Here is a 15,104-nt window from a genome sequence, read left to right as displayed (position 1 = left end):
AAAGCAAATATTGTACATAAAAAAATCACGTAAATTGATCAAGTAGTTTTATTAAGAAAATAATTTTTCAATTTTTTTTAATGTTACCCCATTCCTCATGTTAAGAATGGCTTTCTAAAATCTCAAAAAGTTTCAATTATTTGTATTTATTATATACCTTGTTACGAGAAACAGCTTTTTTCACAAGATCACTACATGATCAATTTACGTGATTTTTGGTGTATGATATTTTCATTCCATCATATATATGTATATCATACAGACTTTTTTTCATTTTTATTTTTTCACAGAGGGTAACTGGACGAGCACCTAACAATGTAACAATAATAGAGAATTTATCGTGCTTTAAAACAATTTGGTCAAACAAAGCGTTTTATCTGCTCATTATTGAAATAAACAGATTTAAAAATTACAAAATATTAGTCGCATCTTCAGAAAAGTTTTCAAAAATACAAAATGTTGAATTGTTGTTTAGACAACATAGCATGCACCAAAATAAAGAAAATAAAAATACAAGTTCAATATTTTGAAGAACTTCTGTGATTAACTCGAACTCAGCAGTTAGAAAAATATTGCATAATAAATAAAATTGGTTAATGACATGGAAATTTGGAAGTTGTTTTGTTTGTTTGTTTGTTTTTTTGAGCATCTGATTCTTTTGAACAAAGTCGCAAGCTTAGAGAAGGTTAATTATTCCAGGATTCGTTCTCCGATCAGGGCCAGCAAAAGGTCTTTATAATCGCCGCTAGTGTCATCGCTAATACTGGAAGCCAATGAAACATTATAGAGTTTCTCGTACTGTTCTTTTATCTGAACCATGTCAACCTGAAAATAAAGGAAACAGCAAAATTAAAGACTTCTTTTTTGGATTCTGGTCCAGAATTCCCTCCAAATTTTTTTTTATCAACACCCAAAGGCCACTCGAGGATAAGAATTAATGAATGTAAGGTGGTAGTGTAGTAATTTTTAATGTTGTAAATGGGGTAGAATTTGGATTATTTAAGTAGAGGGCTCAACAAGAACTTGTTTACATTGGACTTGAAGGCTACCATGTTGTAATTGGCTGGGAAGCAAGCCAGTGGAACAGTGTTCCACAAACGAACAGTACTAAGAAAGAAGCTTTAAAATCTACGTTTAGATTTAGGCACAGATAGAAAGTGGGGGAGATTGTTGATAGTGGTTGTAGTTAGTCGAGTGTTTTTTTTTTGTGAAAATTTAGCAAGGGAGGGACCATAGATTGGAGCTCAGACGAGCACTTGCCATGGAAATAATGATGGAGCAGAAGTAGGCTCACAACATCTCTTCAGTGGGAAAGAGGTTGCAGGGAAGATGATCGGAGGTTACATCGGCTGAAACATTGTGCAAATAACACTCAAGATTCAAACAGTAGTCGAAACAAATAATAGTCATATGAAAAATTCCGAAACAGAAAAAATCACTCACCTCAGATCTTGTAATAACGACACGAATCAAATTTAAATCTTTTGTACCAAGGCCCTTCACAAATTTATGAATCCGCTCAGCAAAATAATGGGGTCTCCCACGAGCCATCGAAACTGAAATGAAAATAAAAAAAAAGAAATTATAAGTTTAAGAAATGTTATTTTTATTATTTACTAGCGAGGGGTACCCGGCGTTGCCCGGGTGTTTGGAGGTGTGTAGTATGAGGATCGAACCCGTACCGTTGAGGGAAAGTTGTAAATTAAAGTGTGAAAAAAAAAACGTAAGACGTTAACCATTGCCCCACCGCGACATGCTAACGGAAACGCGTTTGAATTTATTTAATTACCTGCAGGTGCGCATTTTAATGAGTTAATGAGGTCAAGTTTGACTGCGGGATTTCATTTACTGCTGAATGCTTTTTTTTTCCCCCCAAGATGTTATAGGAAAAAGACTAACCCATATGCGGCGAGCGACAAATGTTGAATATTTATCTTCCTGAAATCGAGCAAATTAAATAGACAGGCGAGCTTCGTTGTTAACTGAGATATTACGATTTCTATGTGATATAAAAAGTTTTAAAAAGTCGTGAAGCAAGCGACCGCTTCTCTGAAAGAAGCCTTTTGTAAACACACAGAAAAAGCGAACACACACACATACATATATACATACATACATACATTTTCGCGTTTATATTTATAGATAAATTGATTTAGTGCCCTTATGTTTGGCATGTTGTTCGTTCAGCCGTTCATCATGTTCAATAATGATGCTAATCCCAGAGTGGGGGTAATGCATGGGAATGGTTAGATCAACGCATGATGCAATGTTATCACCTGCCAATCTTATCTAATTTACTCATATTCACTCCCAAAAAAGACAAATTGCCACTGAAACATAAGGGACTACAGTGAATTAGGGATCATGTCTATAGAAACACTCTAAGTAGGGTGTTGAGCAGCAAGATGTTTGTTCACATTATATTTAAATTTCTGCATGTTGGTAAAGCTGGGAAAGCAGAAAAAAGGGAGATAATTCCAAAGTTTAGCATTTTGAGGGGAGAAGCTACTGTTACATGATAAAAGGGCTGTCCCCTTTTCATGTAAGTAAAAAAATGGGGAATTAGTTAAATGTAAATATGAAATAGGATAGTCAAGGATTCGAACTTGCAAAGCTAGATTTGGAATTGAAAATTCCAATCATAAGTTAAAATAAATACAGAATGTTATTGAAATAAGGAATGTGGAATTGCAATTGTTTAGCTTATATATCTGTTATTGGGAAAGGAATGTAATGATAAAATTTGTTCTGTTATAAAAATGAAAATTAAAATAAGGAATTTAATCATCAATTGAAATTGTAAACATATTACTCGAAAAATAGGTTACTCAACTTGTTGGGTCATGTCAGTGTGATGCATGTCATCCAACGTGCTTCATGAGCACATGTTTACTCATGCGATGACGTGACGAGTTCTCAATATAGGTAGAGTTTTAGATGCAGTCTGGGAGAAAAGTCGGGGAGAGGGAGCCGAGAGAGAGAGGTCAGAGACAGCTGCTGATGTCAAAACCTTGGAAGCGAAAGGTTAGAGAAGAAAAAGCCATGTAAAGAAACTTTGAATTCCTCAAGCCAAATCATGGATCGGTCATGAAATAAAGGACGTCATCATCTTCGTGTATCTGCATCTTCATGTTGTGATTCAACAGAAAAGGTATTGTCCATTTATATTATAAGAACTTTGTGAAAATCATCATCTCAAAAATAGATAAGAAATATATATATATAAATATTTATAGAAACACTCCCGTTCATACAGAACTGTCAAACATATAAATGCCAAACGCACAAACTCTCGGTCTATCTATATATCAAATCTCCTCTCATTGTGTATTACAAGTCGTCGGCTCTCTTGTATTAACATGTACCACAAACAGGAACATCTGTGGACATATGAACACTGTAAGATGAACAACAATACAGAATGTACATCATAATAATAACACACAGTATATAACACTACTACTAGAGTAGAAGGCTCTTCAGCAGAGAGAATTCCAAAGCTTTGTAGTTCAAAGAAAGGAACTATTAGAACATAAAGCTTTCCAGCATCTAAGGATGTTTACTGTGAAGGGGTGGGATTTTGCTGTTTGTTGGGTTGGTAGGGGTATTTATGTCAAGGAGACACCAGCACCACATGTTCATCAGAGCACATTCTATTAAAGTACTAGTAAAACAAGATAAAAGATGCCGATGCAGGAAGGGAACACATGGGCATATTCTCTTAAACTATGAGCTGATAACAGAAAAATATACGTAGCATTACAAATTCAGTACTTGCAATAGCTGAAGAACAAATCCCAGAAAAAATAAAGCACTTTCTGGGTGAAGAATGACCCAAGATTTAAGAAAAAAAAAAGAAAGAAAGATAGAATTCCACAAAGTAGGTACAAAAAGCTGTCTGAATGACTATAAAAATATATAACGTGGTTATTACATTTTAAGGAAAGGAATTTGACACAAGTTTTTTTCAGTTGAAAGAAAAGGCATTTATTACCAGTCATTTCCACACCAACCAGACTAACACATATTTTCTAAGCCAATGAAAATATAGTTGTATTTCTGCTTTTCCCCTCCTGGTAAATTAACAGGTTTTTTTTTTGCTTGCAGCTAGAACCAGTTTTTATGCCTGCAATTCGTTCCATTGCATACTGTTGTCCTAAAATTTTGTTAAAAGTTTGGAGGATGAAGGAGTCCTGCATCTTGTTTAAAAGTTTCTGCCATGCTGACATGTGCTTAAAAGTTCTTTTCTCTGCCACATGCTCCCCCCTCCCCCCGTTTTTTTTTCCTTCTTCCAATCCCGTTGTGACGTCACACTTGTGCAACGGCTCTTGTTCATTTGCATATGTATAAGTGTCTTCATTACAAATAGATGCCAGATGAAATGGAAGTGAAGATTTGGAAAACTTTTTGGTGTTTCCGTTGGTATCATACAAACAACGGCCAGATAGTGTCACATGGTATGAAGAAAAGAAAGGAATAAAACTGGAATTAACGTTACCTTGGAAAGAAAACTTTGCTGTTGCATAAAATTGGAAAGAGATCACGAAATGAAAATAAAATATCAAGATCTTGATGGAATGTGCACTGACAAACTCATAACACTTGTACCACGGCCATTGTAAGAGATGGTCTATCAGCTGAAAAATGACATCATCAGCAAGGTCCTAGCAAGCAAGATATGTGGAACACTTAGACTGGCCATAATGAGCAGAAATTTTTAAAGAAAGCGTTAGAAAATTTCAAAATTGGATTTTTAAAAAAAAAAGATAAAGAACACAATGATTTATACTGAAACTCATCCAATATTAATAATAAAAAAAGAATTGCAAGTGGGAAATTATTTATGTGTTAAAAGCAATTGAACATTTTGTTGTGTTATGGATTTTAAAGATTAGAATACGTTCTTTGTTTACTTATAAAATACATTTAAAGAGAAAAGGAAGGAACACGATTTGATTTGTAGTGAAACTGAAGTTTATTCAATATAAATAAATAAAAATGCATGCGAGATTGCGTATGTTTGAAGCAGAAAACAAACATTGCAAAACATGAAATATGAATTTAGGCTATTGCTTATAAATAATATAATATAAAAATTAAATATTTTTTTATTAAAACGGACAATACTTTTTTAATCAAAATGAACAAATATTTTTTAAATTAAAATGAACAATTTTTTTTTTTTAAATCAAAGCAAATAAAAAAATTATAAAAATCAAAACTAAAAAACGAACGAAATCATTTTTCTTATTTAGAATAATTTAGTCAAGAAATTTAAGTTTTACGATATCGCTTTTATTAAATTGTTAAGTGAAAGTACAGAATATTTACAAAACACTCCACTCCCCATGTTGGAAACATTTTTCTTATTTAAATTTATTTAATCAAGAAATTCAAGTTTTACGATATCACTTGATTAAATTGTTAGGTGAAAGTACAGAATATTTATCCCTCTCCCCATGTTAAATAATAGGTTTCTAATTAATAATTCATTATTTCAGCACATGATAAATAACATGCAAGATCATTTTTTATATCCATAATTTCATTTTTTTTTTTTAAGTACGTTCTGAAAAAAATAAAAATAAAAAATGTACTAATAAGAGATAAACATTTGAAGTAGCACGCATTTTAAAAAAAAATTTTTTAGTCTCAAGCGTATCATAACTCTGTATGGAGATGGTGTGAATTTTTTTTTTTTTTTGATCGCATTTTTTTTTGATGTAATGCAATTCCTTGTCTTTCGGAAATGAAAAAACAGTAAATTTGGAATGATGCAACATGCAGACATGTTGAAAATTTAACTCCTCCAAAAAAAAAATATATATATATCTACTTCCAGTTTAGCTGTGGGAGACGTGATCAGATTTCACAGGACTAAGGTTCATGACGTCAGCAGACTAAATTACTTTAGTTAATAGGCCATCTATTATGATAGTCGTGCTAGTATCTACTTAACGTTAAACCCCCTACCAACCAGACAAGCAGCAAAATCCCACCCCATCACTGTAGAGGTCCCTAGATGCCGAAAAGCTTTCTGTTCTAATAGTTTCTAGCCTTGAACTGCTAAACTTTGGAATTCCCTCCCTCTTTCCTGCTATTTTGTCTGTACTAACATACAAAAATTTAAATGTAATGCAAACAAATATCTTGTTGCTCCACTCTCTGCATAGTGTTTCTGTAGGCCCTTATATCCAAGTTGCAAAATGCCTTGTTTGGAGTGAATAAGAGTAAAAAAAAAGTTGTTTTTTTTTAATAAAAAAGCATAGAAAGTCAAAATTCATCATTTGATCATTGAGGCAAGAGGAAATGTAGAAATTATTTTAATGTAACATTTCAAAACGAGAAATTATACAAGCTGGAAGGAGGGACAGATTTTGGATAGTGAAAGAAGGGAGATGAAGATAATGCTGATAGTACCAACCACATCCTTTTTCAAATAATCTATATATATATATAAAAGGCAAAACGGCCGCGCATGTTTTTCTATGTCCAAGAAAGGCATTTTTTTTTTGGGGGGGGGGGAATCTCCAGAGGATTACTATTTTCGAGAACTTTTTATATACTTCCTAGATTATAATATCTACATTTATTTTGATCGAATTTAAAAAAATTCCCTCTATTCTGTCCTTTCGTTTGTTTGTTCGTCTTTTTCGTATAAATAAAATGAAACTAAATCGAAGCAAAGGCAACCGCTTCTCGGCCTTTGTGGCCGGGACGTCTAGAAGACAATCTGCTTTCATCAATGTGGGGAAAACCTTCATATCAGACAATTGCTAGAGTTCCCACTTTTTGTGGGGAGCTGGTTTCCCCCCACCTGCGCCAATTCCTTTGATTCTTAACTTAATTTCCAATCAATAAGTTCACTGTCCTCTTTGTCATAACATTTAGCTAGAATGACTAATTACCGTACATTTTCGAGTTCGATTCCACCTCTCTCCCTCTCTATCTTTTTTTAAAATCTTTTTATTTGTGCCAATATCCTCCACCCAGGCAATTCTTTTTCCTCCTTCGCGGGTTTGAACGTACTACCACTTTTTTTTTTTTACATCTCCAAACATCTGGGCAATGCCAGGCAACCCCGCTAGTCTATATATATAAAAGGCAAAATGTGTGTGTTTGTATGGCTTGCAAAAAAGTTTCAACAGCGGTGACTGATTTTCATGAGATCGGTATTGTTTTAAAGTTTGACCCTTCGGACGACAAACATCGAAAAATTGTCCGAAAACATTCATTCCTTCACCCTCAACTGGGCAGTTTTGCACAAGGAGGGATCAATCATATTGGTTTGGTTTCAACGTTCCGAACTTCCGGTCGGACGATGTAGACATCGGCAAAGATGTTACTTTTTGTTTTTTTTCTCCTTCGCGTTACAGGTCCGAGCCTGCCTGCCTACTACCACTTTTCCTTTTTTTTTTTCTCTCTCCACCCAAACTGCCTACTATGTTTCATCCCGCCCCACTACTAATTTATTTTTTTTTTTAAATTCCCTACTTTACTCGACCTAGACAATGCCAAGGAACCTCTCTACAATACCACTTTTCTTAAAGCTCCTTTTAATTCCACCCCCCGGGGCTCCTTACTACACCTCCACACACCTGCTAATCTAATATATAAAAGGCAAAATATGTGTTAGTGTGTCTCCCAAAAACTTTTGCAGATGTGTCGGACCATGACAAAATTGGTATCATTAGAAAGATCAATCTCTCAGACAACAAATATCAAAAGATTGGCCAAAAAGATTCATTCTTTGACCGTCAACAGAGCTGTTTTTTGCAAGGAAGGTTCAGTTTTTGTGTCAACATTTTTGCAAAGTCATTCATACCTAGCGATCTCAATGTATGTGTAAAAAACATTATTTTGAAGGCCCGTAATGTCACAAGTGCGCTGTGGGTGAGACAGCTAATGTGTTAGCTTTTTGCACCTCTTTTTCCTCTTTTGTGGTACAGGTTCTATCCTGGCTACTGCGGCTAATTGTTTTTTTTTTTGCGCTTGTACGGGTACTCGTTGCCATTTTGATTGAAAAAAAGGGGAGGGGGCTCAATAGCCTTACTATACCACCTCTCTACACCCGGGCAACGCTGGGTACCCATGCTAGTTTAAATATAAAATGACTTAGATCTACATTCATATATATGATGAGAGTACAACAAGGTAAAAAAAAAAAAAAAAGGAAAAAAAGACAAGAAAAAAAAATTTACCAATTCCGAGGTAAGCCTTTTTCAGATCTCCACTGGTTTCACTTTTAACTGCATCTTCCAATTCATGTCCAGAAATTTCCTTGTAGAATTCAATGATCTTTTTAAGGTGACCGAAACTACGACTGCAAAGGATGGAGTTAAATTTGGATTCATCTGTCCCCAGTCGGCCTTCACCAGCCTATAAATAATAAAAAGGAAAAAGGTTGAGCTTCCATTTTCAGATTAAAATAAAAATATTATTAATCCTCACCCTTTATAAACACATCACTGACTTCGTTTTTTAGCAAAAAAAAATAGCAAATAAAAACATGTTTCCATGTTAAAAACAATATATAGAATGCATCTATTGAATTTGCATTTAGTAATGAAAATCCTATTTCTAAATTGAGCCTAACAGATAGACAAAAATTCTATTTTTAAATTGAATATGATGGACGGATGAAAATCCTATTTCTTAACTCAACAAGACAAATGAAAATCTTATTTTTAAACTGAACAAAACAAAAATCCTATTTCTAAATTGAACGTGACAGACGAAAATCCTATTTAAAACTCAACTTGTGAGATAATAAAGGTTTGAGGAGGGACTGAGATATTCAAAACGAAGATAGAGAGAAGATATTTTTGAAATAGTTGAATTGAAGAGCAAAGTTAAAATACATCATGGCTGCATGACTTCTTTTTCATCATGGCCACTTAGAAATGAAAAGTTTGTTGTAGAAATGCAACCAATCGGTCAGTAATTCATCAGATGTAATTTAACGATGTCAATCATTTAGAATAATTATTTCGATACCTCATAGATAGTTGTTTTTTTTTTGTTTTTTTCATTTTTGGATGACTCTCCAGTTTCAACCCAATATTTAAAATTTCCCTTCAAAGGAAAATAAACAAAGTAGCACAAAAGTTTATCTATTTACTTGTTTGGTTAAAAAAATATCATATCGAGTTATATCAATTTTTTCAATATTTTTTGTTTAAAAAAAAAAAAAAAAAAAAAAAAAATTGTTGCACACTTTAACTCTTCCATTTTGTTGACCCTGCCCCTCTCCTCAAGCAACACTGGGTAACCATGCTAGTTTGAAAAATAATAGCTTAAACCTAGGAAAAATTGTGACGTTGGTAGTGACAAAGTTTTGGTAACAGACAGATACAGAATCGCCATTATAATAAAATATAGATGACAAGGCTATTCAGCTGAGCATTATTTATTATATTATGAAATTTCATCATTTCCCATTCTTTTATAGCCTGTCATACATGAACACACTAATAATGTGATTAAATACCTTAAAAATTGGTACAAACCTGATTTCGTACAGCATGTAGTGTTTGATGGTAGACAAAAAAGAATAAAAATAAAATAAAATGGTTATTCTAACAATTCCAAAGTTAAATTCGACACTGTTCTCAAAGTTAAATTACTCCAAAATCCCAAGCAACTTGGTCTCCAAAAAACTGGTTTGTATTCAAACTGTCCATGTCTCATTTGCATATGAGGGGACAAGAAATCTCATTACTTCACAAGATTGCCAGCATGTAAATAGAATTGCTTCTATTTACATGCTGGCAATCTTGTGAAGTAATGAGATTTCTTGTCCCCTCATATGCAAATGAGACATGGACAGTTTGAATACAAAACCAGTTTTTTGGAGTAGCTAACTTTGAGAACAGTGTTGAATTTAACTTTGGGAATTATTAGTTAAAAGTGCAAAATAGTTAACAATTGATTATTTAACCACAAATATATGCACAATTAACGACAAAATATTTGGTTTGGACTTACTCTATACAATTCCTGTGCATCCTGTCGAGCCATTTCAAGATTGATTTCCAATCCTTTGGTTTCGTCCCTCTTGGCATTCAACTGGTGAAGAAGCAATTTCCGAAAGTCACCACTGGTATCAGATTCAATATCGGCTGCAAGCGTGACACCATATTCTGAAAAAAATAAGCAGTTTGAATCTTTGATTAAAAAAATTTTTTTTTCTTCTTCCTATTAGTTTGTTTTAAAATATCAGAATTTAAACTGCAAGAATTGATCAGTCTAGTCATACCAAAGCCTTAAAAAAGAAAAAAGGTATTTGATACTCCCTTCATTAACGCTCAGCATTATAAGGGGAGGATTAGAGTAACCCTGGGAATGGAGTGACACTCTCCCCCTTCACCTTGACTATAATGAGCCATTTAGCTTTCTTATAAATAAATTGGTTGTTATAACTGCTCGTTAATAGTTGTAAAAAAGTTTATTTTGTAGCTCTTCTGAAAGATGTGTCTGATTATGGTGCTGAAAAGCCGGGAATAAACCAGAAACCTTGAGATGTGTTTGCAATAGTTGTTAGTAGTAGTAGTAGTAGTAGTAGCAGTAGTAATAATCTCCTTTTAGTAACAACAACAACAACAATGGCTTGCACTCATGTCAGCAATAGTAATTCCTTTTGCTAACTGGTTAAACAGATATGGCGTCCAAAACAAAATTGACTATGGTTCCTTGTCTCTTCACGTCATTACCACACTATCAAATTTTGGAAGAAACGTTGAAGCATTTAATAAAACAAACAAAAATAAATAAATAAACATAGTTAAAAATCAAAAACAAAAATAATAAAAGTTTAAAAAAAAAAAAAAAAAACCTGCGCAATGTCAGGTAGATATAGATACTTTTTAATAGTATAAATATAATGTTAAAAAAGTATTTGTACCTGCTTCATAAGCCGCCTTAATTTTTTCAAGTGTAGCTGTTTTTCGAGAAAAGAGGATTTCAACAAGGGTCGACTCATCAGTCCCCAGACCCTGAAAACAAAAGAAAATATTGAAAAAAAGAAAATAAATAAATAAAATGACTTTTTCATGTAGGGAGCATTAATTACAAAATAATTTCTTTATATCGAAGTATAATAACAGACATGGTTATACAAAATTGAAATAAAACGTTATCAATTCTACGTTATCAATTTTTTCAAAAACGTTATCAATTCCAAAAACGAGGTCATTTCCCATTGTAAATATAGGAGAAAGTTTAAATACGGCCAATATAATACTAATGTTTTTATAACTTCAAATATTACAGCATTAAGAATTTTTTGAAAATTCAATTTAACATTATATAATCAATTCTTAATTAAGTTATAAATTTATTATATTTATTCCTAGAATATCTTGTCTTTATCTTTTTCCAATTTTAACAACTAGTTCTTTTACTTTTCCATGTTTAAATCTTAACAATATTACTTTTCATGCTCCAATTTTGCTATGTAATCCATTTTTCCAGGCTTTGCTTTGAAATAAAATGTTGGGAATATTCTTAACAAGACTTTTTATGCAAATTACTCATTATTACTCAAGAAGAGGCTATACATATAAACACTAAAATAAGAACCTTGGACGAGAGCAGAGGTCAAAAAAAGAATTTACTGGAAGAACCAGAGGAGCTCGAAAAGTTTTACTGAAAGGAATGAAAACACTCCTCACCTCTGTTAGCTAATTTTCTTCAACAAAAAGAACATCTCCAGGACAACCGTTTTGGAAACTGCCAATCTTCAAACTAACATAAGTATTACCTTTTATTTGTAATTATAATTGAATATAATTTGTTTTTGAATGCAATAACTTGTTGGTTTTATTTGCCTCCGTCCAAAAAACGTAAGGTTGTTCTGCAACAAAAGATTGTTCTTTTCTATAAGCAAAAAAAAAATAGTGTTAGAAATAACTCAAGAAAATTTCTAACAAAAATTTTCTGTTTCACTTGTTACCTGTGAATTATTAGCGACAGTTTTTTTGTTTTTTTTTATATCCTGTTATGTCATCATCGCTACTGTTTCCAGCCGAGAGAATGAAATCCTAAAAAAAAAATTTTTTTTATTTACAAAAATGTTAAAAAATTTTTTTAAAACCTTTGACATGTTCCATCTAAGATCAAGAGTAAAGGTCAGACCTAGAAACTTGTCAAAATATGGCGCCTCCCCAGATGAGGATCAGAGCATTGATGATGGAAAGATAGAAGCTTGGTTTTAGATGCATTAAAATTAACCAGCCACCTCTTTCCCCATTGCAGCACGTGATCAAGATCAGAGGAGAGAGAATTGAAGAGAACTTAGTCATTTACACAATTTAATACACACGCATATATTGAAACCTTTAGATAATGAGGCCACACTCTAACCCACTGAGCTAAGACGACGTTCACGAAATTGTGCCGCTTTTTCAAATATTTTAAGTAAATCAGGTTATGACGTCGTATGACGCATGCGTAGAAGCGAATTCGTCATGAGAGGAGGGTTTTTGCTGACCCCCCCCCTGTAGAAAAGTGATGATTTCAGAGTGAAAAGATTAACGTTTTTGGCCAATTTTTCAATATTTGTCGGGCGAAGGTTGGAAGTTTAAAATGATACCAATCTGGCGAAAATCCATGACCCATGTGGAAAGTTTTTGCGAGACACACACACACAAATACGCACACACATTTTTGCTTTTATATATATAGACTAGTGGGAGGGGGTGAGGAGGCGTCCGGCTTATGCCCGGATGTTAATAACTCTTAAATATGATATTTTAATTTGTCCAGATTTTGTATATATTATTATAGAGTCATAATTTCAAAAGTAAAAAAAAAAAAGAAAGTATTTGGATGCCATCAGCTAGAATCGAAACCGAAAGCAAGACTGTAGCATTCAAAGCTGGTGACGTTATGACTGTACAAACGTGACACGCATATGAACTGATTAAAAATAAACTAAGACGAATGTACAAAACGTTTAACGATGTTTTTAAATTTTTACCCACTTTTTGACCTCTTAAAAACTATTTTAACCGGTTAAAAAAACCCATAAAAGAACGGTCCATAAAAAATGCAATCATTTGAGGTCCCTAGCACCAGTCTGCAATTTTTAGTTTTGGAAAAGATAGAGTTTGAAAATATGGAGACAGACAGATAGACATAGTGAGTTTTATAAATTAGATTAAACAATGCTTCAAGCAAACTACTTTAAGTGACTAATAATAAACACCGATATTATTATAACGGCAAGAGAAAACAAGGGAGATAACTGATCCGAAATAAAAATTCTTTTTCATTTTACCTTCATCGCTCTTTTCAATTCTCGGACGTCAAAAAGAATTGAAGGTACCAACAGTGAAAGGGCAGTGTCTCTGTAATGTCCACTCAGGTCTGATATCAGGTCGGCTTGCAACTCCTGGAAGAGAAAGTAACAAAAAGAAAAAAAAAAACAAAATCAGAAAATAAAAGCATTACACTATAACACAAATCATTTATTGTGATAAAGATTGAATGGTTCTTGTTCAGAATTTCCCTATATTAACAAAAATAAAGAAAAGTCTATATGATATATTGGTGATGAAAATATATTCCAAAAATCACGTAAATTGATTAAGTAGCTTTATTTCTATAAAGAAAATCGTCTTTACGTGATTTATAGGAATTCGTAGGCATAAATCTTGTAAGTTTGAATTATTGAGTTATTTCCCTTTGTTTTTTTAGATTGTTTTTAAATTGGCAGACAAGACAGCTGTTCTTCTGTGCCTCATAAAATTTGATTTTCTGAATTAAAAATAAAACTACTTGATCAATTTATGTGATTTTTGGAATAGGATATTTTCATCACGGAGACGTATATCATACAGATTTTTCTTTACTTTTTTTTTTTTTTAAATATAAGGAAAATTCTGACAAGAACCGATTGGATTAAAAACTACAGATTTTCAAGATAATTCTTGTTTATTTTTCTTTCCACAAATTGTGCCCGTAATCTATATTAATCCAACTGTCAAGATCAAATGTTAGTGTGAGTTTCTCATACAATTCAATAAGTGCATATTGAATTCTGTTCAAGGCAGCAGCAGCAATAGTGAATGTTGTTTTTGCATATCGATTTTTCATTAGACAAAACCTCAAATAAGTTTTGGTGCTTGCCCAAACTGGAAAAACAAAAGTAATACAAAAATATATGTGACAGAAAAAAAAATATTGTACATCAAAACTCATAAATTGACCAAGTAGTTTTATTTTTATAAAGAAAATAATTTTTAAGCAATTTTAGTTTTTCCAATACTCTCCTTCCCATATTAAGAATGGCTTTCTCACAAGTTTGAATTATTTTAAGTCATTTCCCTTGTTTCTTCTAGGAGTTATCAAGATTTCATTGTGAGACTGTCACTCACTCATAAGCCATAAAAATGGATTTTCTTATTTTAAAATATAACTATTTGATCAATATACATGATTTTTGGTGTACAATATTTTCTTTCTGTCACAAGTATGTACAACATATAGATTGTTCCTTTATTTTTGTTTTTTCACAGGGGAGAATTCTGGACAAGCACTGCAATTTCTTTCAACAGATCAAAATGCAAGAACTAAGGCACATAATATAAACGCCCAAACACAGTGATCAATGTTCTGCCTCTTTTTTTTTCTTTCTTTCAGAATCGACACAGATGCGTACATCACAATCCAGTCTGGGTCCCTTGGCAAACCGCACATACTTAATAAAAGACTTATGAACTTCTACACTATTACGTGCAAGAAAATGTCTAGGGGTAGACACACAACATATAAAAAAATGAAATAAAAATAAAAAGGAGTTTAAGAGAAATAGAAAAGAATTTACTAGACAGATGAACAATGAAAACAAATTTTTACAAGAAAAAGGGTGCAAGGGAGGCAAATCAGGTTTTTGGTTAAACTAGCTTTTTCAAGACATAACGGAGTTTGAGAAATAATAATATATTAGTTCGGTCAGAATATAAGATCAAAAAAAAAATCAATATTTACCAAGAGTCCGATTCTTTGTTAGGGTGTTTGCAAAAGGCTTGTTTCAGGAAATTCCTTATGACCAGATTTTATCTTAGGAAACAGTTAAAAGGTCGCCCCAACTTAGCATTCCT

General features: G+C 32.7%; 1 protein-coding gene across 1 annotated transcript in view; it reads right to left on the bottom strand.

Moving 5' to 3' along the window:
• Positions 1–616: 616 nt before the first annotated feature.
• Positions 617–15,104, bottom strand: part of LOC145298505 (annexin A4-like) — a 71,610-nt gene continuing 57,122 nt past the window's right edge. The window contains exons 4-9 of the mRNA XM_080144324.1: positions 13,280–13,393; positions 10,904–10,994; positions 9,988–10,142; positions 8,202–8,379; positions 1,444–1,556; positions 617–825 (exon numbers count right to left, since the gene is read on the bottom strand). Coding sequence (XP_080000450.1) covers positions 691–825; positions 1,444–1,556; positions 8,202–8,379; positions 9,988–10,142; positions 10,904–10,994; positions 13,280–13,393 — 786 coding nt within the window. The 3' untranslated portion in view covers positions 617–690. The remainder of the gene's footprint in view (positions 826–1,443; positions 1,557–8,201; positions 8,380–9,987; positions 10,143–10,903; positions 10,995–13,279; positions 13,394–15,104) is intronic.

This window comes from Euprymna scolopes, chromosome 2 (genome assembly GCF_053919585.1).
Source record: "Euprymna scolopes isolate OS-2025 chromosome 2, ASM5391958v1, whole genome shotgun sequence".
Lineage (NCBI taxonomy): Eukaryota > Metazoa > Mollusca > Cephalopoda > Sepiida > Sepiolidae > Euprymna > Euprymna scolopes.
The sequence above is the reverse complement of the archived record's forward strand: the minus strand, read 5'-3'. Positions and strand labels throughout refer to the sequence as shown.